This window comes from Caretta caretta, chromosome 14 (genome assembly GCF_965140235.1).
Source record: "Caretta caretta isolate rCarCar2 chromosome 14, rCarCar1.hap1, whole genome shotgun sequence".
Classification (NCBI taxonomy): Eukaryota; Metazoa; Chordata; order Testudines; family Cheloniidae; genus Caretta; species Caretta caretta.
In genome coordinates this window covers 39,058,524-39,081,397 of record NC_134219.1, presented here as the reverse complement: position 1 = coordinate 39,081,397, position 22,874 = coordinate 39,058,524, and the positions used below count along the sequence as shown (strand labels likewise).

At 49.6% G+C, this 22,874-nt stretch overlaps 2 protein-coding genes and 1 long non-coding RNA gene across 4 annotated transcripts in view; all 3 read right to left on the bottom strand.

Annotated features, from left to right (window-relative positions):
* The window catches only part of LOC125621556 (uncharacterized), a 42,391-nt gene extending 35,202 nt beyond the window's left edge, over positions 1 to 7,189 (bottom strand). The window contains exons 1-2 of the mRNA XM_075119823.1: positions 6,623 to 7,189; positions 5,618 to 5,697 (exon numbers count right to left, since the gene is read on the bottom strand). Coding sequence (XP_074975924.1) covers positions 5,618 to 5,641 — 24 coding nt within the window. The 5' untranslated portion in view covers positions 5,642 to 5,697; positions 6,623 to 7,189. The remainder of the gene's footprint in view (positions 1 to 5,617; positions 5,698 to 6,622) is intronic.
* LOC142069271 (uncharacterized) lies at positions 311 to 5,054 on the bottom strand. Its single transcript, XR_012665044.1, has 2 exons — positions 4,939 to 5,054; positions 311 to 3,253 (listed from the first exon to the last, which is right to left on the bottom strand). It is a non-coding gene; the product is annotated as an uncharacterized LOC142069271 (long non-coding RNA).
* A 2,937-nt stretch (positions 7,190 to 10,126) lies between the features above and the next one.
* Positions 10,127 to 22,296, bottom strand: LOC142068399 (uncharacterized). 2 transcript variants are annotated; one of them, XM_075119814.1, is made up of 5 exons: positions 21,984 to 22,296; positions 20,786 to 20,873; positions 20,075 to 20,201; positions 14,173 to 14,285; positions 10,127 to 13,803 (listed from the first exon to the last, which is right to left on the bottom strand). In XM_075119814.1, the coding sequence occupies exons 2-5, from the start codon at positions 20,807 to 20,809 to the stop codon at positions 12,433 to 12,435; spliced, it is 1,635 nt and encodes a 544-aa protein (XP_074975915.1). In that variant the 5' UTR covers positions 20,810 to 20,873; positions 21,984 to 22,296; the 3' UTR covers positions 10,127 to 12,432. The 2 variants fall into 2 exon arrangements, with proteins under 2 accessions (XP_074975915.1, XP_074975916.1); XM_075119815.1 differs by having other exon boundaries at positions 10,127 to 13,799; positions 14,172 to 14,285; positions 21,984 to 22,294.
* Positions 22,297 to 22,874: the final 578 nt, after the last annotated feature.

Below are 22,874 nucleotides of genomic sequence, written 5' to 3'. Positions count from 1 at the left end.
GTTAGTCTGATAGGTAAGAGATTAAAATTCATTCTCTGAAATGCTTCGGTTCCACGCGCAAGGCCAGGAAGACAGGCAGAAATGCAGGGTGTCAATGCATGGATGAGATGATGGCATAGGAAGGAGGGATTTAGCTTTATTAAAAACCGGGGAAGGAAGAGACTCTATAAGACGGATGGGCTCCCACTAAACCAAAATCAAACCACACTGCTGGCATGTGAAATTAAAATGGTTGTAGAGGGTTTTTCAAACTAAGGGCTGGGGAAAAGCGGCCAAGTGCGGAGGAGGAAACGGTTCAGGCAGAAGCATCTCTTAAGAATGAATTTATTAAAAAAGTGACTCTATACCCTAGTACTGAGGCTAGGGAAGGAGTTGACAAAGTACAGATAGGAGCTAGAGAGGAACAGTTATGCAAAAAAATGTCCTATTGAAACATAACACATGACGACAAGCATATTGAGAAAATGTACAAATGCTTACACACAAATACATATGAATGCTTACAAACAAATGCTAGAAGTCTACAAATACTAGGATGGCTGAACTAGAGTGCCTGGGTTAAAGGAGGTTATTGATATAACAGGCGTTGGGAAACACGGTGGAATGAGGATAATCAATGGGACACAGTAATACAAGGGTACAAAATATATAGGAACAATAGAGTAGGTCACACTGGTGGGGCAGTGGTGCTATTATATGATAAATAAAAAACCCAGAGTCAAATAGGGTGAATATCTAAAATGAATCCAACTGTAAATGATGGATAGAAATTCCAAGCTTGAAAAATAGGAGTACAGCAGTAGGAATATGCTACTGACCACCTGACCAGGATGGTGACAGTGACTGTGATATGCTAAGGGAGGTCAGAGAGGCAGAAGAAAATGTAAAAATAATGGGTGAGTTCATCCATCCTCCTATTGACAGGATAAATGTCACCTCAGGGTGATTCAGAGACAACATTTCTAGACACCATAAATCAGAGGCTCTCAAACTGTGAGCTCCATTCAGGTGGTCCACGGACAGTTCCCTCTGAGCCAGTGTTTCCCAAACTGGGATTTGCGAACCCCTGGGGGGTTGCACAATGTTACAGGGCGTTCTCTGGGAAAAATTCCTTAATGGCGGACAGAGCTGTCCCTAGGGACCCCGGGCACCATGGGGCCAGCAGCCTCGAGCTTCGGGGGCTTCCAAGAGCTAAGAAGATCAAAGCAAGCACATCCATCACACTGAGATGTAAACTTCAAGACTCCTTATAAGAAATGGAAAGGGAGGGAGATTTTTTTTAACTGTTTTTAAAATTAAATAGGCTGCTAGTATTGTTTTAAAATTCTTATGAAGAACAAGTTTAAGGTTTGTTATAATGTGAGTTGTTTGCCTGGACTGCTCAAGACCTGAATGCTTGTGGAGGAAGAACTCCTTGAGTTGGCTTCTTAAATCCCTTCATGCTGTTTCACATCTGATACTCCTTGATGAAACATAGGAGCCTTGTCTTATAACAGGCTTAATCAAAGTGATACGACCTACAAAAGTGAGATCGTGGAAGAATGTTTCCATTTTCAGAATGTAATAAACATACAGTAATGATAAATAATAATAATAGTGTGTAATAACAGGTTTCAGAGGAACAGCCGTGTTAGTCTGTATTCGCAAAAAGAAAAGGAGGACTTGTGGCACCTTAGAGACTAACCCATTTATTTGAGCATGAGCTTTCGTGAGCTACAGCTCACTTCATCAGATGTTTACCGTGGAAACTGCAGCAGACTTTATATACACACAGAGAATATGAAACAATACCTCCTCCCACCCCACTGTCCTGCTGGTAATAGCTTATCTAAAGTGATCAACAGGTGGGCCATTTCCAGCACAAAGCCAGGTTTTCTCACCCTCCACCCCCCCACACAAATTCACTCTCCTGCTGGTGCTAGCCCATCCAAAGTGACAACTCTTTACATAGTCAAGTCGGGCTATTTCCTGCATAGATCCAGGTTTTCTCACATCCCCCCCACCCCCATACACACACAAACTCATTCTCCTGCTGGTAATAGCTCATCTAAACTGACCACTCTCCAAGTTTAAATCCAAGTTAAACCAGAACATCTGGGGGGGGGGGTAGGAAAAAACAAGAGGAAACAGGCTACCTTGCATAATGACTTAGCCACTCCCAGTCTCTATTTAAGTGTGTAATAAGCATGTAATAAAACCAAATTTTATATTTCCAAGATCACTGCTTTTCTAATTTATGCTCAGGTAAGGGAGAAAATCTCTGGAAATATTCATTTTTAGGAGGGGGTTTTCGAGACTTGACATTTTAGTAAAAGAGGTTTGTGGGTTGTTAAAGTTTGGGAACCACTGCTCTAAGCCTAAGAGTATTCCCATTGACTCTTAAGTAGCAAGCAGCACTAGGTTTGGTGGGGGTGCTGCTAGGTGTTTTGTAGGATAAAGACCTTATTCGCAAGCTCTTTGAAGCAGGAATCTGTCTGCAAACTCCAAGCCATGTGTTAATGTGCTCCAGGACCTATAAAAACTCAACGAGTCCACTGTGAGTTTTTGAGTTGGTGACACCCACAATGTGAAACCAGGAGAACTTTGCCTGTTTCTACAGGGCTCTGTTGCATTTGCACAGCGTGGGTCCTAAACAATCATTTAAACTCCCCATCATCAACCACTTGATATTTTACTTCACTTCATATTTTCAGTGTTGTTACTGGTTTGTGATTTTGTTTTGCTCTTTGTGTCATGTTGTTACTTATTTTTAATGTTCTATGTGTGTGAAGTATTAATCAAATTTAGAGTGGACATTTCAGAGAAATTGCATAAGCCTGAGAAAATGCCTTTTACTCTCCTTTCCAGTATCAGAAAATATTGCATTAATATTTGCGATGAGAGCATGACTATTTCTAGTTGACTCACAGATTTGTTTAGCATCTTAAAGCTGAGCTATCTGTGCAGATAATATGCATGTATGAGGAACAGTTAATTAGTAAGGGTTTTTTTATATAGCGCTTTTATCCAAAGCGCTTTACAATAGCTTTACAATCAACATTCGGAAAGATCATTAAGTGTCTGCCGAGATCCTCAGCAACGTTCAAATGGTCCATGAAAAAAACATTTGAGAACCACTGCCATAAATTATTGCTTCTTGGAGCAGCTAGACCTCGAGTGCACCAGAGGAGAGGCAATTCTTGATTTAGTCCTAAGTGGAGGACAGGATCTGGTCCAAGTGGTAATTGTAGCTGAACTGCTCAGTAAAAGTGACCTGTAATATAATTAAATTTAATATCCTTGTAGGAGGGAATACACCAAAAAGTCTAACATCAGTACGGGCAAATTGGTTGAAACTATGGTAAAAGAAAGAATGATCAGACACATAGATGAACACAATATGTTGGGGAAGAGTCAACACAGCTTTTGTAAAAGGAAATCATGCCTCACCAATCTATTAGAATTCTTTCAGAGAGTCAACAAGCATGTGGACCCACCACAGTAACATTTAACTTTAACAAGGGAAACGACAAGAGAATGAGGATGCTAGACAGGCAAAAATTAAAAAGAGCAGTCCCCAGGGTAAAATGCCTGCAAGCAACATGGAGATTACTTAAAAACACAGTAGGAGGACCAAAAAACTGCCACCATGGCTAAATAGCAGAGAAACAGAGGCCATTAGAGGCAAAAAAAACATCCTTCCAAATTTGGGAATCCTGGTAGGGATAATAGGAAACTTGGGCAAGTTAATTCTAAAAGTACAATATGGCAGGCCAAGAAAGAATTCAAGAAACAACTTGCTGAAGATACAAAAATTAACAGTAATTTTGTTTTTAAGGACACATGAAGGAGGAAGCCTACCAAACAGGAAGTGGGGCCACTAGATGACAAAGACTCTAGGAAAACAAAGCCACTGTAGGGAAGGTAAATGAATGTTTTGCATTGGTCTTCACTGCAGACGGTGTAGGGAGACACTCACATCAGAGCTATTCTTTTTGGGGGACATCTTTGAAGCCCATATTTGTCCCACATTGATGTTTCAATAGAAGATGTTTTAGACCAAACTGATAAATTAAACAGTAATAAGAAACCAAGCTCAGGAGGTATTCGCCCAAGAGTTCTCAAGGAACTAAAATATGAAATTGCAGAGCTGCTGATTGTAGTCTGCACCTCAGCCTTGGTACCAGATTAATACACACAAGAGGAAGTATTTTTTCACACAACGCAGAGTTAGCCTGTGGAACTCATTGTCGATGTATGTTCTGATGGCCAAAAAAGTATAACTGGGTTCAAAAAAGAACTGGAAAACCTCACGGAGAATAGGTCCAGCTAGGGCTATTAGCCAAGATGGTCAGGAAAGCAACCCCATGCTTGGAGTGATGGCGAACATCTGGCTAACGGAAATTGGGAATGGAAGACAGGTGTGGGCGACTCCAGAATTCCTGGTCTCACCCCAGAGCCTGCACCCCCAGCCAGAGCCCTCACCCTCTCGCATCCCAATCCTCTGTCCCAGCCCTAAACCCCTCATCCCCAGCCCCACCCCAGAGTCCACCCCCGCAGCCAGAGCCCTCACAGCTTTGCACCTCAACCTTCTGCCCCAGGCCTGAGCCCCCTTCCACACTCCAAACCCCTTGGCCCTATCCCTACCACATGAATTTTGTATGTGCACCAACATGAAGGTGATGTGTCACACATCCCCTCCATATTGGTGCACATAACAAAATTCATTCCACTCAGGAGTGGGAAAAAAATATAGGGAACACTGAGGCAACTGTTATGTTCTTACATTTCTGATACCCCCATCCCACTGGAGGGAGTATGGAGATGAAAGTCTATCTCACACTGGAGCTGGGGACTACACGACCCTCCCCCCCCGAATCCAACTGACCAGGGAAGAACCTAGAGTCAGACATGCAGATCCCACAGCTTCTAATAACTTAGGGGACAGGAATCCCTTACCCAGTGAGGTCACCGTCTCGTAGTTCTCCTGCATGACGTCCCTGTAGAGAGCTCTCTGAGCAGGGTCCAGCAGAGCCCCCTGCCCCTCAGTGAAATACACAGCCACCTCCTCGAAGGTCACCAGCATCTGAAACAAGAGTCCCCAACTCAGCACCTGCTGCTCCAGCCACAATTCATGGGGGAGAAAGGTCAATAAAATGGAAGCTCTGGGAAAGCCAGAGTAGCAGAATCCCACCCCAACCCTGCTCAGAGCAGCCAGGAGGCTTCAGGTGGTGGGAGAAGGCGAGAGCTCCTTGTCTCCCCAGCAGATGGAGCAGGGCAGGCTCTTCTCATTTCCCACTCGCTTGCCAGCCATAGGGAGATGCGGGAAGCAGAGCTCTGAGCCAGGGACAGGAATCCTGACAGCTTCCCTTTGTATTTCACAACACCCTTTGGCCAGTAGGGTCAGGGTCCAGAACTGGGAGTCTGGTCAGTTTCCCCAGCCCTGCCCAGGGGGGTGTTTCCTGGTTCAGAAATGAAGGAACGTTCCCCCCTGACCATGGGCCTGTTCAGAAAATCATTTCCCAGCAGGTTTGTCACACGCTGCCCCCCCCCCCGCCTCACCCTGCGTGTTTCCTGCCCCTCCCCCTCTACAGCAACCCCCCCCCCCCCACCCTGCAGCTCCCTGAAAATCCCCTACCTGAGCTGGCTCCATCACAGCCATTTCTCTTCCCTGTCCCCTGGACGATCTGGAGCAAAATGTGGACGTGATTCCTCAGCCTGTCAGGGCGAGAGGGGAGGTTACAGAAAGGGCTTGAGTTCACGTCACACCCCAATTCCCCCTAGGCTCTCTCCCTGCGGACAGACGCTCTGGGCTCTGCCACGCTGGGAAAACCCTCAGTCGCTTTATCACAACACAGGGTAGGGGCAGTGACAGGCAGGCAGAGGCTGATCCCATTGGTCCATCCACACTCATCCCCTGCCAGAGCCAGCAGTGACTCCGGTCTGACACCGGTGTGGGCGAGATCTGAATCCTGCAGGGAAATCAGACCAGGGCCCTGGGGAGCCCCGAACACTCAGGAGACAGACCCCACACCAGTATGGGTGTATCTGACAATAACACATCGGGAGCAGGGTGTGTGTCTGTGGGGTGGGGTGGGCTGGATATTTGCCTTGGTGCTTCTGAACCTTTGGGAAGAAGCCTCCACTGACCCCCAAAACATCATGGACTATTTGCAGTAAAAGATTTCCCCTCTAGCTGCTGGGTGGGGCAGCCCCTCCCCCTCTCCTGCCCCATGGGGTGGGTGAGCTGCCCTTGTATCTCTCCCTCTCCTTCTCCCCGACCCCTCCCTTCCCCAGCCAGTCTGCTCTTGCTCTCAGTCTCCCCCAGCCTCCCCTCCCCACATCCCCCGTTTCCCTCGCAGTGACCCCCCCACTCAGAGTTTCCTTCTGTTGCAGCCCTGTTCCCATCCGCCCCATAAGTCTCCCCAGATTCTCCTGCATCGCCCCATCCCCCTTCAGCGCACCCCCGCCCCCATCCCATCCTGCCCCTCACACATCCCTGCTCCCCCTCAATACCACCTTATCTGCACCCCCGCCCCGCGCACACCGGGGGCTGCGGCAGCTTTCCCGGGCCCGGGGCAGGGAATCGCAGCCGGCTCCGCGGGGAGCAGCCCGGGGGTGACGGGGGGCGGGTCTCTCTTACCTTCCCTCCGAGCGGGGCCCCCCGGGGCAGGGGCCGGGCCGGGAAAGGGGCCCTGGCAGGGCCGTCCCCAGCTGTTCTGGGGCCCTACGCAGCCCCTCCTGTGGGGTGTGGGGGGCAACGCCTCGGGGGCGGGGCTGGCTTGGGGGCAGGGGGGGAACCACTCAGCTGGGGCGCGGCTGGGGCCGGCTCGCTGCACTTCCCACCGCCGGCGAGAGCAGGCGCGGCCCCGGGGCAGAGCTCTGGAAGTGGGGGCGCGGCTGGGGCGCGGCCCCTGGGGAAGAGCCGGAGCAGGGGCTGGAGCGGCACGCAGCTGTGCAGGGCACCCGGAAGTTTAGTGCCCCAAATCTCCTGGTGCCCTACGGAGCTGCCTGCTTTGCCTAAGGGTAAGGACGGCCCTGGCCGGGCTGGGGGCTCTGCCCTGGGAGAGGCTCCCGGGGAGCAGCGGGCAGGGCCCGGCTGGAGGTTCCCCTCTCCCGGCTGCAGCCCGGGCTCCGGGCTCCCAGCACCAGCCGCCGGGGCGCGGGGATCTCGCCTGGAGCCAGAGTCCCCGCAGCGGCTGCGAGTCACTTCCTAGGCCGGGCTGAGCCCCGCGATCCTCCCCCCAGATCCGCCCCCCAGCCGCTCCCGGGTCCTAGCGATCAACCCACCGATCTGCAGGCCCCTGCCCCAGACCCTGCCCCCTGGGGCCCCACCTCCCCTGGGCACGGGCAGCTTCTCCCAGCGCTAGGTAGGCCTCCTGCCTCGACGCCCCAGTATCAATGGGGAGAGAAAGAAGCCGGGAGATCCTGGGGAGAAGGGGGCTTTCCATGGAGGCTGGGGGTTGTTCCAGAGAGCCCCCCATGTCTGCATGGACACAGGGGTGATGGGTTCGGGTCCTGGTCCTAGACAGGCTGCCCAGGACACGTTTCTCGGTGACACCGTCCGACTCAGCGTGTGAGTCCCTCGAGTACAAAACTGGTACACGGAGCCCTTTGCCAGAGACGGTCTCTTGTCTCCACACCCCCATCCGCGGCTACCAGCCCTGGGCTGGAGCTACCAGCTCTGCTCCCCCGGCTCTCAGGTCAGGGAGCTGCCAGTGCCACGGCAACAGGTTCATTCAGTGATTTGTAGGCCCGGATTCACCCGTCCCTGGGGCTCTAGGCAAACCCCCCTCATGTCTGCCCCCCGCCCCCAGGAATCCCAACTTACCCCTCGCCCAGCTGGCTCCCCCATGTGGGCACTGAGTGCTGGTCCCCATCCAGAGCCTGGATGTCAGTGGCAAAGCTCCGGCCGGCCTGGTTCAGGTCGTCTTGGTGCTCTGCCCATTTAGGATTGACTCCAGGGTCAAAATTTTTCCTGGGGGAGCGGGGGTTTCAGCACCACTCACTGACTGGCATCCACTTTGTGGTCAGCCCTGGCTCCACTGGATCCCTCCAGGGTTAGGAGTCTGGCAGAGAGGGCCTGGGGGGGGAGTTGATTCAGTAACTGTTGTGGCCAGAGGGGTCTGGGCCCTGCTCAGAGAGAGGAGGCCCCTCTCCATCGCTCTTTGTTTTCCAGCCTAAGTCATAAGCTGCTGCCTCTCCATCGGGATCTGGGAGCCCGAACTGCACAGCTGCTGCTCCCCAAGCCGGGTCTATGCTGGGGAGAGACCCTCAGCAAAGCCCCCTCTGTGCCTGGAGCATCTGAAGATGTTCACTGGGCCAGAGGAAGAGACTGACTCAGCAGCCCAGGGGTTGGGGCACCTGCCGGGGTGAGCCCCGTCCCCTTTCCCAAGGACTCTGTAATGACACCCAACGTGTCCCAGGTTTAGCAGGAGAGACTGAGGGAGCCCAACGTTGGATGATCCCCTGGCCCAATGATGAGAGCATCTCCTTTGAGTGATATTTAATCACGGGTAGTTTTAGTAAAAGTCACGGATAGGTCATGGGCAATAAACAGGAATTCACGGAAGCCTGTGACCTGTCCGTGACTTTTACTATAAATACCCGTGATGACTAAATCTCTGCTTCTGGGGCCCCACTACTCTGGGGGTGGGGCATGCTCCCGTGGTGGGGGCTGATGGGCCTGAGTGGCCCACTGCTCTAAGGCCCCCCAGTGACCATTCTCCCGATGGCTTCTGGGGCTGCCCCTGGGCCACTGCTCCAGCCACTCCCGGGACCACTGCTTCTCGGACAGTCCCTGAGGCTGGCCCCCCAGGACTGATGCTTGGACACTCTCTGGGTGTGGGAATGTTGTTCGTTCAAGCAAAATTTATGTCCAAAAATACGTCAGAGGCCCCTGAGTTTCCTGGAATCCTCGGCTCAGACATGGCAGGATGTTGTAAGTAAAAGGAAGTTGGACAGCGGTGGCTTGCTGACTGATCATGGCTAGGGTACTGGTTGACAGAAGGGGGCTTTCTTGATCAGGGCAGAACATTAATCATATTGGGATACCTCGGGATGAAGTGCCCAAGTTCCCCGCAGTGTAGGCATAGGTCTACTGGTTCCTTACTGTGGCAGTACAACAGGGTTGAAGCTGGTCAGCCAGTGCGGGTTGAAAACTGGATTTCCTAGTCGGCATTCAGCCAGGTGATCGACAATGATGCACAGCTTGGCCACAGCCTCTGGGTTGGCTCTATCTGGCATGGGAAATAGGAATGTTCTGCTGCTTCGTTCCATCTAGTGCCAGCTGCTAAGGGTTGGAATTCTGCAGCGAACCTGGTAACTGGGCTATTCCCCTGGCGTAAGTCCTGAAGTGTGTTCTCAGCAGAATGGGTGCAATTTGGGTCATTGAAGACAGCCACCACGTCTCAGCTGAATTCCTCAAGATGCCCCGGCAAGGAGCTGGAAGTTCTAGTGGGTGGAAACACCCAGACTAGGGCTTCCCTCACTAATAGGCTGATTATGAACCCCACTTGGGCCTAGTCACTGGGAAATGAACAGGGTCGTAACATGAACAGGAGCCCGCCCTGATTCAGGAAGCCGTGAAATTCCCTGTGGTCGCTGTCTAACTTGGCCAGCAGCAGAATCTTTAGTTCCTGAGTGACCTGGGCTCTGGGTAGTGAGGCCTCAGTCTGGGGTGGCAGCCTCTGAAAGGTATCCATTACCTCTGAGAAGAAGAGGAAGGCCTTACTGGAGGCCAATTTCTCAGCCAATCAGGTCTCCGGTTTTCTCTCTTGGGTGGCTCAAACTGGCAGGATCACAATCAGGTTGTGGGTGGTTGTGTCTAAAGGTCAGAACCATGAGGATGACCAGGCACCTGGAGGGGAGAGTGGAATCAAGCTGGAGACAAGAATCAGGACCACAGGGCACGTGGGGTCATAGTCAAGAGCAGAGCTGTAAGCATGAAAAGGAGTCAATGTATGAATTTGCCAGGGTGCCGGATAGATTTCAAAGCTGAAACCTAACAAACTCGGCCTATATATATATATATCCAACAGAATCCCTTGTATTCAGTCCAGGGAACATTAGCTTACTAGTTTTAATGATGGGTTCTTTTCAGGTCCATTTTTAAGTTGAACTGTGTTTCTCACATCAGGACACATGCTTATCCTCAACCAAACAACCATTTATTAATTCACCCAGAGTCACATCAATATACAATCAGCAGTTCACCACCAAAGTGCAGAAACAACCAAAGTGCTAGGTGTATACAACACACACAACAGTCTTGCTAGCATTGAGGCTCAGCAGTTATATCAAGTAACAAAGTACCAAGATTTCTGATTACATTGACTTGTGACCGTCAATTCTAAATTCCTAACACATTTATCACACTTCCCAGGGTGCACTTGTCTGCAAGGCACTTTGAAGAGTGTGGTTAGTACAGTTTGACTGGACTAGTCCGAAAGAGACAAGTTTAGAGTATTAAAAACAATTGCTAAACACAATTCTTTTCAATCGTTTAGGCCAATTTGCTTGGGCTTAACAAAGAAGTTAAAATATGATTACTTGACATCTCACTAGAGAGCACAGGCTCAGCAAGATAACTCTCAGTAATTTATATGAAAGAACAGAAGGGGAAATGCAATCCTTGAAATTCAATCTCACCACTTCTTATCCATATAACCCTGGGCTGGAGGAAGAGTTCTTTCCACACGTCTTGTCCGGGAGTGAGTCATACTTAGGAATTTTTCACTTTCTTGTTGGGTTCAGCCAACTCTCTTTAGCACATTGTGACTTCAGTTTATATAGCCTAGTTTCAGGGCTCATAGGAAAGGGCCACACACACATTCCTACTGGACTCAGGTCAAATGAGTGCTTAGGGTTTTTCTTTGCTGCCTCCATTGGTATCCAGTTGGTGGCGTCAGTATATCACAATTTACTTCAATACTTTTTTTTAATCAGAGGCTTTATACATTTGATTCATTTCAAGGATTGTATTTCATCATTAACCCCTCCTATGGATTGGGACAGCCCCTTCTAAGCAATTTCTCTTAATATCCCAAAGTTATACCATGGTTTATATCTTTTTATATTTCTTCTTCCTTGTGCCAGACAATTCTTAGAGAGCAACATTTACAATGAAAACCAACAAAACCTTTATACTCTTCTAAATTTAGAGGACATACTCCATACATTCTTTGATTGTACATAAGCATTTCACCTTATTTAGGACGTACAACAGAACAAGAGACATTTTCCACATACGGAAGGATGTAGATCTGATTCAGAATCACAACGCTGACAAAGGTGCGGATTTTAATTTGGGGGGGAAAGAGATGATTCACAGCATATTTGATTTACAAGGAAAACAATGTATAGTTTATTCTTTGGGGTGAAAACATTTTGCATAGGCAAGCAGGGTGTGACCCTTGCTTGGTAACTTGGAGTTCTTTTTAGCTAGGCTGGGAGGGAGAAAGAGGTTTATACATGAGCAAATTATGAGATACTCTTGCCTAGCTGATTAACAGTACTCTCATTTAGACATTTTAGTTTCTATTCTTGGGGAGAGGAAATCCCAACCTTGGCTGATCTATGGGTTCTTAGACAAGATGTGTCATATAATATGAACCATTTTCTTGCGGTCTTTACTTCTTAGGTGGATCCTATTTTGCGATAAACAGAGGCGGACTTTTCTATTTTTCTGAGGGCCAGAAGGAACAAGTAGCTATTAATCATTCAAACACATATCTGTTCCATACATCTCTCAGAGCCAAGGGTGAAACCAGGGATAAAAAGCTGAAAGCCAGAGTGGGTGCGCCGGAAGTATGGTCAGGAAGCTGAGCCAGGGGTTGCAAAGATGGAGAAGGAAAGGAACTGAAGCAGGCAGCTGGGCCCAAGAGCAGACTGGTGAGAAGCAGAAAGCAAGAAGCAGGACCAAATGCAGCTGCAGGAGTGGAACGTATTGAGCTTCCAACGAGCTCCGACTGCTGCTGGGTGATGTAGTAGCTAGTTCCACCCCTTTACCCGTCAGGAAGTGCAATCAATCAGTCACACTCTGCCAGGTTAGCTGTGCCCAGTGAGTGGACCCTGCTGCAACAAGATCCCGGACAGTCTGTGCTGGTACTGTAGGGAAAGACCAGGTGTGTGGGTTTTCTCAGAGCTTGGGTGCTCTTTTAGCACATTGTTGGAGAAGTGAGATTTTAATGTTGGGGGGGGGGGCAATTTTAATTGTGCTCCTAACGAGCAATTGGCTAGGAACTCTGGAACCGCATCCACTGTCTGCTCAGTGATTTTCAACTCTTCTACAGGCTCGAATCTGTCATTTCTTTTTCTTGTTTTCACTGCGTTTTATGTACCGATTTTATTAAAAGTATTTTTAAAAGTCAAAAATCGCTCTCTCGTGGGAATTCTCCGATGTACAAAAATGTAAGAGCTCCCACTGAATTTTTTCCCACCATTGAAGTGTTTCTAGGGTATCTCACCCTTGTGGATTCTCCGATGTTTGGTGAGGTAGGAGTTGTTATTGAAGCTTTTCCCACAGTCCAAACATTTATGGGTTTTCTCTCCCATGTGGATTGTCTGATGTGTGATAAGGTGTGATCTCTGAATGAATCTTTTCCCACAGTTGAGGCACGTGTGAGGTTTCTCTCCCGTATGGATTCTCTGGTGTCTAATAAGGGCTGATCTCTGACTAAAACTTTTCCCACAGACCAAACATGTATGGGGTTTCTCTCCCGTATGGATTCTCTGATGCATAATAAGGGCTGATCGCCGAACAAAACTTTTCCCACATTCGAGGCACTTATAATGTCTCTCTCCCGTGTGGGTTCTCTGATGCATAATAAGGTGTGAGCTCTGATTGAAAGTTTTCCCACACTCAAGACATTTATAGGGTCTCTCTCCTGTGTGAATTCGCCGATGTTTAGTAAGGTGTGAGCTGTGACTGAAGCTTTTGCCACAGTCCAAGCATTTATGAGGTCTCTCTCCCGTGTGAATTCTCTGATGAATAATAAGTTGTGATCTCACATTGAAGCTTTTCCCACAGTCGAGGCACTGATAGGGTTTATCTCCCGTGTGGGTTCTCAGATGTGTGATAAGACTAGAGCTCTGATTGAAACTTTTCCCACACTCAAGACACTTATAGGGTCTCTCTCCCGTGTGCAGTCTCTGATGCGTAATAAGGTAGGAGCTGTGATTGAAACATTTCCCGCAATCCAAACAAATATGGGGTTTCCCTCCCTTGTGGTTTTGCTGATGTTTAATAAGGTTTGATCTCACGTTGAATCCTTTCCCGCACTCAAGGCATTTATATGGTCTCTCTCCTGTGTGCAGCCTCTGGTGTGTAATAAGGTGTGAGCTCTGCGTGAAGGTTTTCCCACAGTCCAGGCATTTATAAGGTCGCTCCCCTGTGTGCATTCTGCCATGCTTAATAAGGTCTGAGCTCTTACTGAAGGTTTTCCCACAGTCCAAGCATTTATAGGGTTTCTCGCCTGAGTGGTTTCTCCGACATTTAACAAGCTTTCTACTCACATTGAACCTTTTCCTACTCTCTAGTTGTTTATAGGGTTTTTCTTCCTGGTGATATGTCTGTGGGGCTGTGGTTTCCTTGGGATCTTTGCATCCTCCCCCATACTGAATGGATTCATCAGCCCAAGAAATGAAGCAGTTTCTCAGCTGCCTCTCTGACCTGCACCAATTTCCCCAGGCTTTTCCCTGCTCCAAGCACTGGGAAAAATTCCCTTCAGCTCTTCTCAAAAACGTCTCCTGCGGTTCCACTTTCCCAGGACCTTCCTGCTGCTGAGTCTCCTCCTTGTTCTTACTCACTGTCCTATCACCTGCCGGGAGAGAGAGAATCCAGACAGGAGTCACTGCCTGTGCCGGGGAGAAAGGACCGAAAAGGGGAATAGCAAAGAGGGAAAACACCACACAGTGACTGTTGGGGAGATGGAGACATTGGATTCTGCCTCCACATCCCACCCAAACACTCCCAGGTAAATAAAGTCAGGGAGGAAATTCCCGAGAGCTAACAGGATGGCTGGGAAGCCGTGACTGATATTTGCCTTGATGCTACAACACCTGCTGACTGCAGCCCTGACCTGGGTGAGATGGGGCAGAACTGGGGGCTCTCGCTCACAGCACATTTTGGGAGTCCCAGCTTTTTCCTTCACTCGCCAGATGTTTCTGTCTCAGTTTCCCTGACTCCTCACCTGTGCGGGTGCCTCTCGGGCTCTCCCTTTCCTTGTTGGCCTGGAGATCCGGGACCCACGGCTCTTCCCCTCGTTCCAGCCGGGCGATCAGGTCAGGTTTGGGAATGGGGAATCCTGCTCAGGGGGTGAAATCAGACCAGATCAGGATGCATGGAGCATTGGTAGAGTATCTGTCTCAAAGGGCATTCCCTGATTGTAACCTGGCCCTGTGCTGTGCTGGAGGGGGGGGATGTGGAATCTGAACAGACAGGGACATAGTCATTGAGCCACCTTGGGAAAGGCAGACGTGGGGAGGTGGGGGGAATTGACTCCCACTAGGAGTTCCCAGAATCTGTACGCTCTGGGGGGACTTGCTGATGCACACACAGCTCTGGAGTTAAACCGCTGCCTATTTCCAAATCTGCAGAGCCCAGAGCCCTCCCCATGGATGGAGCTAGTCCCAGGAAGGGAGAACAAAGATTCTGTGTTGAGTGAGCAATAATACAGGCAGGACAATACACAGCTTCCGCCCCCTTGAAAGCTGGAGAGATGGGATGAATTAGCACAGTCATTAGAGTGCAACATGTTATTCACCTGCCTCACGGGCAGCTGGCGCATATGGCATATGTGTGTGTGCGATGCAAGCAACTCACTGCCCTTAGAGACAAAGTACAGGGTGTGGAGGCTAGAACGCCTTAACTGGAGGAGCAAAGGGAGACAGAGAGGTACAAAGAGGAGACTTTTTGTGACATAGTAGAGTGGTCCCACCTCCTGTCCAACAGTCCCTGTGCTGTTGAGGAAGATGAAAGTCTTGGGGCTCGAAAGCATCACACTGGAACAGAGGGGACCATAGTTGGGACCTACCTTCCAGATGATGTCATGATATCCTCTGCCACTGAGGATACCGCTTGATGGGTGACCCCAGTTATTAGGAAGAGACAGGTAATAGTAATGGGGGATTTGAATATTAGAAATATAGATAGTTGTGTTTGTGACAACCAGGAGAACCACATGGTGCATTGCCCACTGGATGCAAAGGTAGTAGCTCTCACAAGATATCTAGATAGCCTTACAAGTAATGCTGGGGAGGAGCTGATGGTCATGGTACATGCAGATATTAATGACACATAGAAAGGTAGGACAGCGTTCCTGGAGGCCAAAGTTAGTCTGCTAGGTAAGAGATTGAAGTCCAGGACCTCCATGGAAGCATTCTCTGAAATGCTTCCAGTTACACGCACAAGGCCTGGAAGACAGGCAGAACTGTAGGGTCTCAATGCATGGACGAGATGATGGCGTAGGAAGGAGATATTTAGGTTTATTAGGAACTGGAGAACTTTTGGGGGAAGGAAGAAACTCTATAGGAGGGATGGGCTCCCACTAAACCAAAATGAAACCAGACTGCTGGCATGTAAAATTAAAAAGTTTGTAGAGTGGTTTTTAAACTAAGGGCAGGGGGAGAGCCTTGGATCAGGTGAAGACATCCCTTAGGGATGAATTTATTAAAGAGGTAGCTCTATATCCTCGTTTCGAGGCTAGGGAAGGAGTTGGTAAAGTACAGGTAGGAGCTAGAGAGGAACAGTTACACAAAAAAGTGTCCCATTGAAACGTAACACATGAAGGCAAGCATATTGAGAAAATATACAAGTGCTTATATACAAATGCTAGAAGTCGACAAATACTAAGATGGCTGAACTTGAGTGCATGGATTAAATGAGGTAATTGATATAACAGGCGTTGCGGAAACTCGGTGGAATGAGGATAATCAACGGGACACAGTAATACCAAGGTACAGAATATATAGCCATGATAGAGTACGTCACGCTGGTGGGGCAGTGGTGCTATTATATGATAAATTAAAAAAAAACAGAGTCAAATTGGGTGAAAATCTAAAATGAATCAAACTGTAAATTATGGATAGAAATTCCATGCTTGAATATTAAGAGTATAGCAGTAGGAATATGCTACTGACCACATGATCAGGATAGTGACAGTGACTGTGATATGCTAAGGAAGGTCAGAGTGGCTACAGCAGTAGAAAATGCAAAAATAACAGGTGATGTCATCTATCCTCATATCGATGGGGTAAATGTCACCGCAGGGCATGATTCAGAGATAAAATTTCTAGACACCATAAATTACTGCTTCTTGGAGAAGCTAATCCTTGAAACCAGCAGTGGAAAGGCAATTCTTGATTTAATCCTAAGTGGAGGACAGGACTGGTCGAAGAGGTAACTATAGCTGAACCGTTCAGTAAAAATGACCTGTAATGTATTAAATTTGATATCCTTGTAGGGCGGAAAACACCGAAAAGTCTAACTTCAGTTCTGGGCAAACTGATCGAAACTATAGTAAAGAACAGAATTATCAGACCCACAGATGAACACAATATATTGGGGAAGAATCAATACAACTTTTGTGAAGGGAAATCATGCCTTACGAATCTATTAGAATTCTTTGAGAGTCAACAAGCATGCAGACCCCCCCATAGTGACATTCAACTTTAACAAGGGAAATTACACAAGAATGAGGATGCTAGTTAGACAGAAATTAAAAAGAGCAGTCACCAGGGTAAAATGCCTACAACCAACATGGAGACTACTTAAAATTACCATAATAGAGGCTCAGACTAAGTGTCTACCCCAAATCAAAAAAGACAGTGGGAGGACCAAAAGAATGCTGCCATGGCTAAACAGCAGAGTAACAGAGGCCATTGGAGGCAAAAAAGCATCCTTTAAACTTTGGGACTCCTGGTAAGGATAATAGGAAGGAGCGCAAACTCTGGCAAGTTAATTCTAAAAGTAAAATAAGGCAGGCCAAGTAAGAATTTGAGAAACAACTTGCTAAAGCCGCAAAAATTAACAGCAATTTTGTTCCACTGCATGCATCCAATGAAGTGGGCTGTAGCCCACGAAAGCTTATGCTCAGATAAATTTGTCTCAGCCCGACGTGCACGGGCTGAAATTGTGGAAAAGCAGCATCACTTGCCCCATAACCTCAGCCATGCAGAACACAATGCCATCCACAGCCTCAGAAACAACTCTGACATCATAATCAAAAAGGCTGACAAAGGAGGTGCAGTTGTCATCATGAATAGGTCGGAATCTGAACAAGAGGCTGCTCGGCAGCTCTCCAACACCACTTTCTACAAGCCATTACCCTATGATCCCACTGAGAGTTACCAAAAGCAACTACAGCATTTGCTCAAGAAACTCCCTGAAAAAGCACAAGATCAAATCCGCACAGACACACCCCTGGAACCCCGACCTGGGATATTCTATCTACTACCCAAGATCCATAAACCTGGAAATCCTGGGCGCCCCATCATCTTAGGCATTGGCACCCTGACAGCAGGATTGTCTGGCTATGTAGACTCCCTCCTCAGGCCCTACGCTACCAGCACTCCCAGCTACCTTCGAGACACCACTGACTTCCTGAGGAAACTACAAAGAAGTATGGGCTGGATGAATACACTATAAGGTGGGTAGAAAGTTGGCTAGATTGTCGGGCTCAACGGGTAGTGATCAATGGCTCCATGTCTAGTTGGCAGCCGGTGTCAAGTGGAGTGCCCCTGGGGTCGGTCCTGGGGCTGGTTTTGTTCAATATCTTCATAAATGATCTGGAGGATGGTGTGGATTGCACTCTCAGCAAATTTGCGGATGATACTAAACTGGGAGGAGTGGTAGATATGCTGGAGGGCAGGGATAGGATACAGAGGGACCTAGACAAATTAGAGGATTGGGCCAAAAGAAATCTGATGAGGTTCAATAAGGATAAGTGCAGGGTCCTGCACTTAGGACGGAAGAACCCAATGCACAGCTACAGACTAGGGACTGAATGGCTAGGCAGCAGTTCTGCGGAAAAGGACCTAGGGGTGACAGTGGACGAGAAGCTGGATATGAGTCAGCAGTGTGCCCTTGTTGCCAAGAAGGCCAATGGCATTTTGGGATGTATAAGTAGGGGCATAGCGAGCAGCTCGAGGGACATGATCGTCCCCCTCTATTCGACATTGGTGAGGCCTCATCTGGAGTACTGTGTCCAGTTTTGGGCCCCACACTACAAGAAGGATGTGGATAAATTGGAAAGAGTCCAGCGAAGGGCAACAAAAATGATTAGGGGTCTGGAACACATGACTTATGAGGAGAGGCTGAGGGAACTGGGATTGTTTAGTCTGCAGAAGAGAAGAATGAGGGGGGATTTGATAGCTGCTTTCAACTACCTGAGAGGTGATCCCAGAGAGGATGGTTCTAGACTATTCCCAGTGGTAGAAGAGGACAGGACAAGGAGTAATGGTCTCAAGTTGCAGTGGGGGAGGTTTAGGTTGGATATTAGGAAAAACTTTTTCACTAGGAGGGTGGTGAAACACTGGAATGCGTTACCTAGGGAGGTGGTAGAATCTCCTTCCTTAGAAGTTTTTAAGGTCAGGCTTGACAAAGCCCTGGCTGGGATGATTTAATTGGGGATTGATCCTGCTTTGAGCAGGGGGTTGGACTAGATGACGTCCTGAGGTCCCTTCCAACCCTGATATTCTATGATTCTATGATTCTAAGTGAGCTGTAGCTCACAAAAGCTTATGCTCAAATAAATTGGTTAGTCTCTAAGGTGCCACAAGTACTCCTTTTCTTTTTGCGAATAAATGGTCAGTTTTCACAATGGAGCGAGGTGAATAGCGGAGCCCCCAAAGAATCTGTTCTGGGACCTCTGTTATTCAACATATTCATTAATGATCTGGGGAAAGGGATGAACATTGAAGTGGCAAAATTTGCAGACGATACAAAATTGTTCAAGACAGATGAGTCTAAAGCAGACTGTGAGGAGTTACAGAAGGATCTCACTGAACCAGGAGATTGGGCACCAAAATGGCTGATGAAATTCAAGGTTCATAAGTGCCAAGTAGTGCACATTGAATATGTATAGTTAGGATTATTTTTTCCAGTGGTATGTTCTAAATTAGCTGTTACCAATCAAGAAAGAAATCTTGGGGTCACTGTGGATAGTTCTCTGAAAACTTCTGCTCAATGTGCAGCAACAGTTAACAGTATGTTAGGAACTATTAGAAAAGGGATAGAAAATATCATAATGCTCCTATATAAATCCATACTGCACCCACACCTGGAATGTTGTGCCCAGTTCTGGTCGCCCCACCTGAAAAAAGGTATAGTGGAACTGGAAAAGGTTCAGAGAAGGGCAACAAAGATAATCAAGGGTATGGAATGTCTTCCATATGAGGGGAGACTAAACAGATTAGGGCTCTTTAGTTTAAAAAAAAGATGACTAAGGGGGGATCTGACAGAAGTCTATATAATCATGAGCAGTGTGCAAAAACAGAATAGAGAAGTGTTATTTATCCTTTCATACAATACAAAACAAGGGGCCACCCGATTAAAATAACAGGCAGTTGGATTAATACACACAAGAGGAAGCTTTTTTTTTCACACAATGCACAGTTAACCTGTGGAACTCATTGTCGATGGATGTTGTGATGGCCAGAAGTATAACTGGGTTCAAAAAAGAACTGGAAAACTTCATGGAGAATAGGTCCAGCTAGAGCTATTAGCCAAGATGGTCAGGGATGTAACCCCATGCTTGGAGTGATGGCAAACATGTAGCTAACAGAAGCCAGGAGTGGAAGACAGGTGCGGGTCACTCCATAATTGCCCTGTTCTGAACACTCCCTATGAACGTCTGGTACCAGCCATTGTCAGAGACAGGATTGTAGTCTGACCCAGTATGAGAACTGTTATGTTCTTACGTTTCTGATTCCCCAATCCCACCGGCGCGGATATGGAGATGAGTCTCTCTCATGCTGCAGCTGTGGACTCTAGGACCTAGTCCCCCCTAATCCAACTGATGAAGGAAGAACCTGACCAGATTCAGACACGCAGACCCCACGGCTTCCAATAACCGAGGGCACAGGAATCCCTTACCCAGTGAGGTCACCGTCTCATAATTCTCCTGCATGACTTCCCTGTAGAGGGCTCTCTGACTGGGGTCCAGCAGAGCCGCCTGCCCCTCGGTGAAATACACAGCCACCTCCTCGAAGGCCACCAACATCTGAAACAACAAGTCTCCCCCATTCAGTGCCTGCTGCCCCAGTCACAATCCCACTAGTCACAGGGGAGGAAGGATAAACAAACGGAAGCTCTGGGGGTGACAGAGTAGCAGAATCCCACCCCCACCCTGCTCAGAGCAGCCAGGAGGCGTTAAGGCATGGGAAGAAGGTGAGAGCTCCTTGTCCCCCCCAGCAGATGGAGCAGGGCAGGGTCTTCTCATTTCCCATATGTCTGCCAGCCACAGGCTGATATGGGAAGCAGAGCTCTGAGCCGGGGACAGGGACAGGAATCCTGACAGCTTCCCTTCGTATTTCACAGCAGCCTCTGGCCAGTGGGGTCAGGCTCCAGCACTGGGAGTCTGGTCAGTTTTCCCAGCCCTGCCCAGGAGGGTGTTTCCTGGTTCAGAAATGGGGGGAATGTTTCTCCTTCCCCCACCCGGCCAATGGGCTGTTCAGAAAATCAGGCTCCAAGTTGAACATGCCCCAGCAGGTTTATCACACCCTGTCCCCTCCCTGTCTCCCCCGGGGGTTTCCTGCCCCTCCCGTTCCACAACAAACCCCCTGCAGCTCCCTGAAAATCCCCTACCTGAGCTGGCTCCATCACAGCCATTTCTCTTCCCTGTCCCCTGGAAGACGGGACGATTTGGAGCGAAACGTGGATGTGATTCCTCAGCCTGTCAGGGTGAGAGGGGTGATGGGGGGAAGTTTCCGAAGGGGCTTGAGTCCATTTCACACCCCGACTCCCCCCAGGCTCCCTCCCTGCAGAGACAAGCTCTGGGCTCTGCCACACTGGGAAAAACCTCAGTCACTTTATTACAACACAGCCCCAGCCCCTCCTCGCAGCACTGAGCCTCCCGAGACACTTTTAACCCAACCGCCCCCCCCCCCCCGGACAGAGTCTCTAACACAAATTCTGAAAAAGAGCAGAATCAAAGGAACCATTTGGGGGGATCCCCCCCGACACTGGCCCCAAGGATTTGGCCGGGGGAGGACCTGGCTTTTCCTCTGTCAGTTCCTACTCTTCTTCCCAGCCGAGTCAGTCTGCCCAGGGGTGATGCAGGGAATGAGGCTTGGAACCTCTCTTCTTGCTCCTGCTGCCCCTTACAGTCTCTCCACTCTCCCTTTCCCGCTGCCTGGGAGAACTGGTTTCTGCCCCACTTTCATGGGTGTTTGCTCTCCAGTAGACAGATCTGCTACTACAACAGCTAGGTCTGTGTCACTGAGGGCAGCAGCTCTGGGCCCTTTGTGCAGAGTCACTTTCCGCAGGCACAGGGCAGCCTCTCCCCCTCCGGTACAAACTCACCAGTAGGTCCCTGAAAGGGGCTCTTTGTGCAGAGTCACCTTCCTGCCCGGCCCCAGCCCTTTCCCCCAGGTCTCTCCATCACCTGCAGGCTCCGGCTCAGGGGCTGGCGTGGGCAGAGCCCAGGGCTGCCCCAGGGGCTGGTTGCAGCCACTGGAGAAAGTGCCCACCCAGGCGGGGCACAGAGGGAGGAGTGGGGGTTAAGGAAGGCCTCTCCCTGGCACAGACCCAGCTGGGGAGCAACAGTTTCACACTCTGGGCTCTCAGGTAAAGGAGGCAGCAGTGTCTGACCCAGGGACCTCAATTCAAGGGCTCTAATATCAGGAGAAGAGAGAGACACGCACCAGCTGCCTCCTCTCCCTGATCAATCAATAATCGGAGCCCTCTGGTGACAGCAGCTAATGACTGAGCCTCCCTGTCCTGCCCCTGCAGCCCCCAGGGACAGGCAGGCAGAGGCTGATCCCATCGGCCCATCCGCACTCACCCCCTGCCAGAGCCAGCAGTGACTCCGGTCTGACTCCGGTGTGGCTGAGATCTGAATCCTGCCTGGAAATCAGACCAGGGCCCCGGGCAGCCCCGAACCTCATTTAATCCATGCACTCAGGAGACAGACCCCAAAATCATGTGTGTGTCTGAAAATAATAAAATAAAATAAATTGGGAGCACAGGGTGTGTGTGTGGGGGGGGGCAGGGGGCGTCTGGATATTTGGTTAGTAGCTTCTGAACCCTCGGGCAGAAGCCTCCACCTACGCCCAAAGCATCGACTATTTGTGGTAAAAGATTTACCCCAGGCTGCTGGGTGGGGCAGGCCCTCCCCCTCTCTTGCCCCATTGGGGTGGGGGAGTTGCCCTTGTATCTCTCCCCCTCCCCTCCCCACATCCCCCTTTTCCTTCGCAGTGCCCCCCACTCAGTTTCCCTCTATTGCAGCCCTGTTCCCATCCGCCCCATAAATTTCCCCTGATTGCCCGACATGGACCCATCCTCCCTTCAGCGCACCCCCGCCCCCATCCCCTCCTGCCCCCCCCCCCACATCCCTGTCCCCCCCCGGTATTTGAAAAGAAGCAGTATAATTCCAGAAGAGGGTAAAGATTGCTGGTGTGCTGCCACTGTAATCCCCCCTTAGCTACACCCCCGCCCCCCTTCAGCTCCCCGTCTGCCCCCCCGTCACTGTCCCAGCCCCCGCCCCGCGCACACCGGGGGCTGCGGCAGCTTTCCCGGGCCCGGGGCAGGGAATCGCAGCCGGCTCCGCGGGGAGCAGCCCGGGGCCAAACCCGCCCCCTGCAGCCCGGGGGTGCCGGGGGGGGGCGGGTCTCTCTTACCTTCCCCCCGAGCGGGGCCCCCCGGGGCAGGGGCCGGGCCGGGCAGGGGCCCTGGC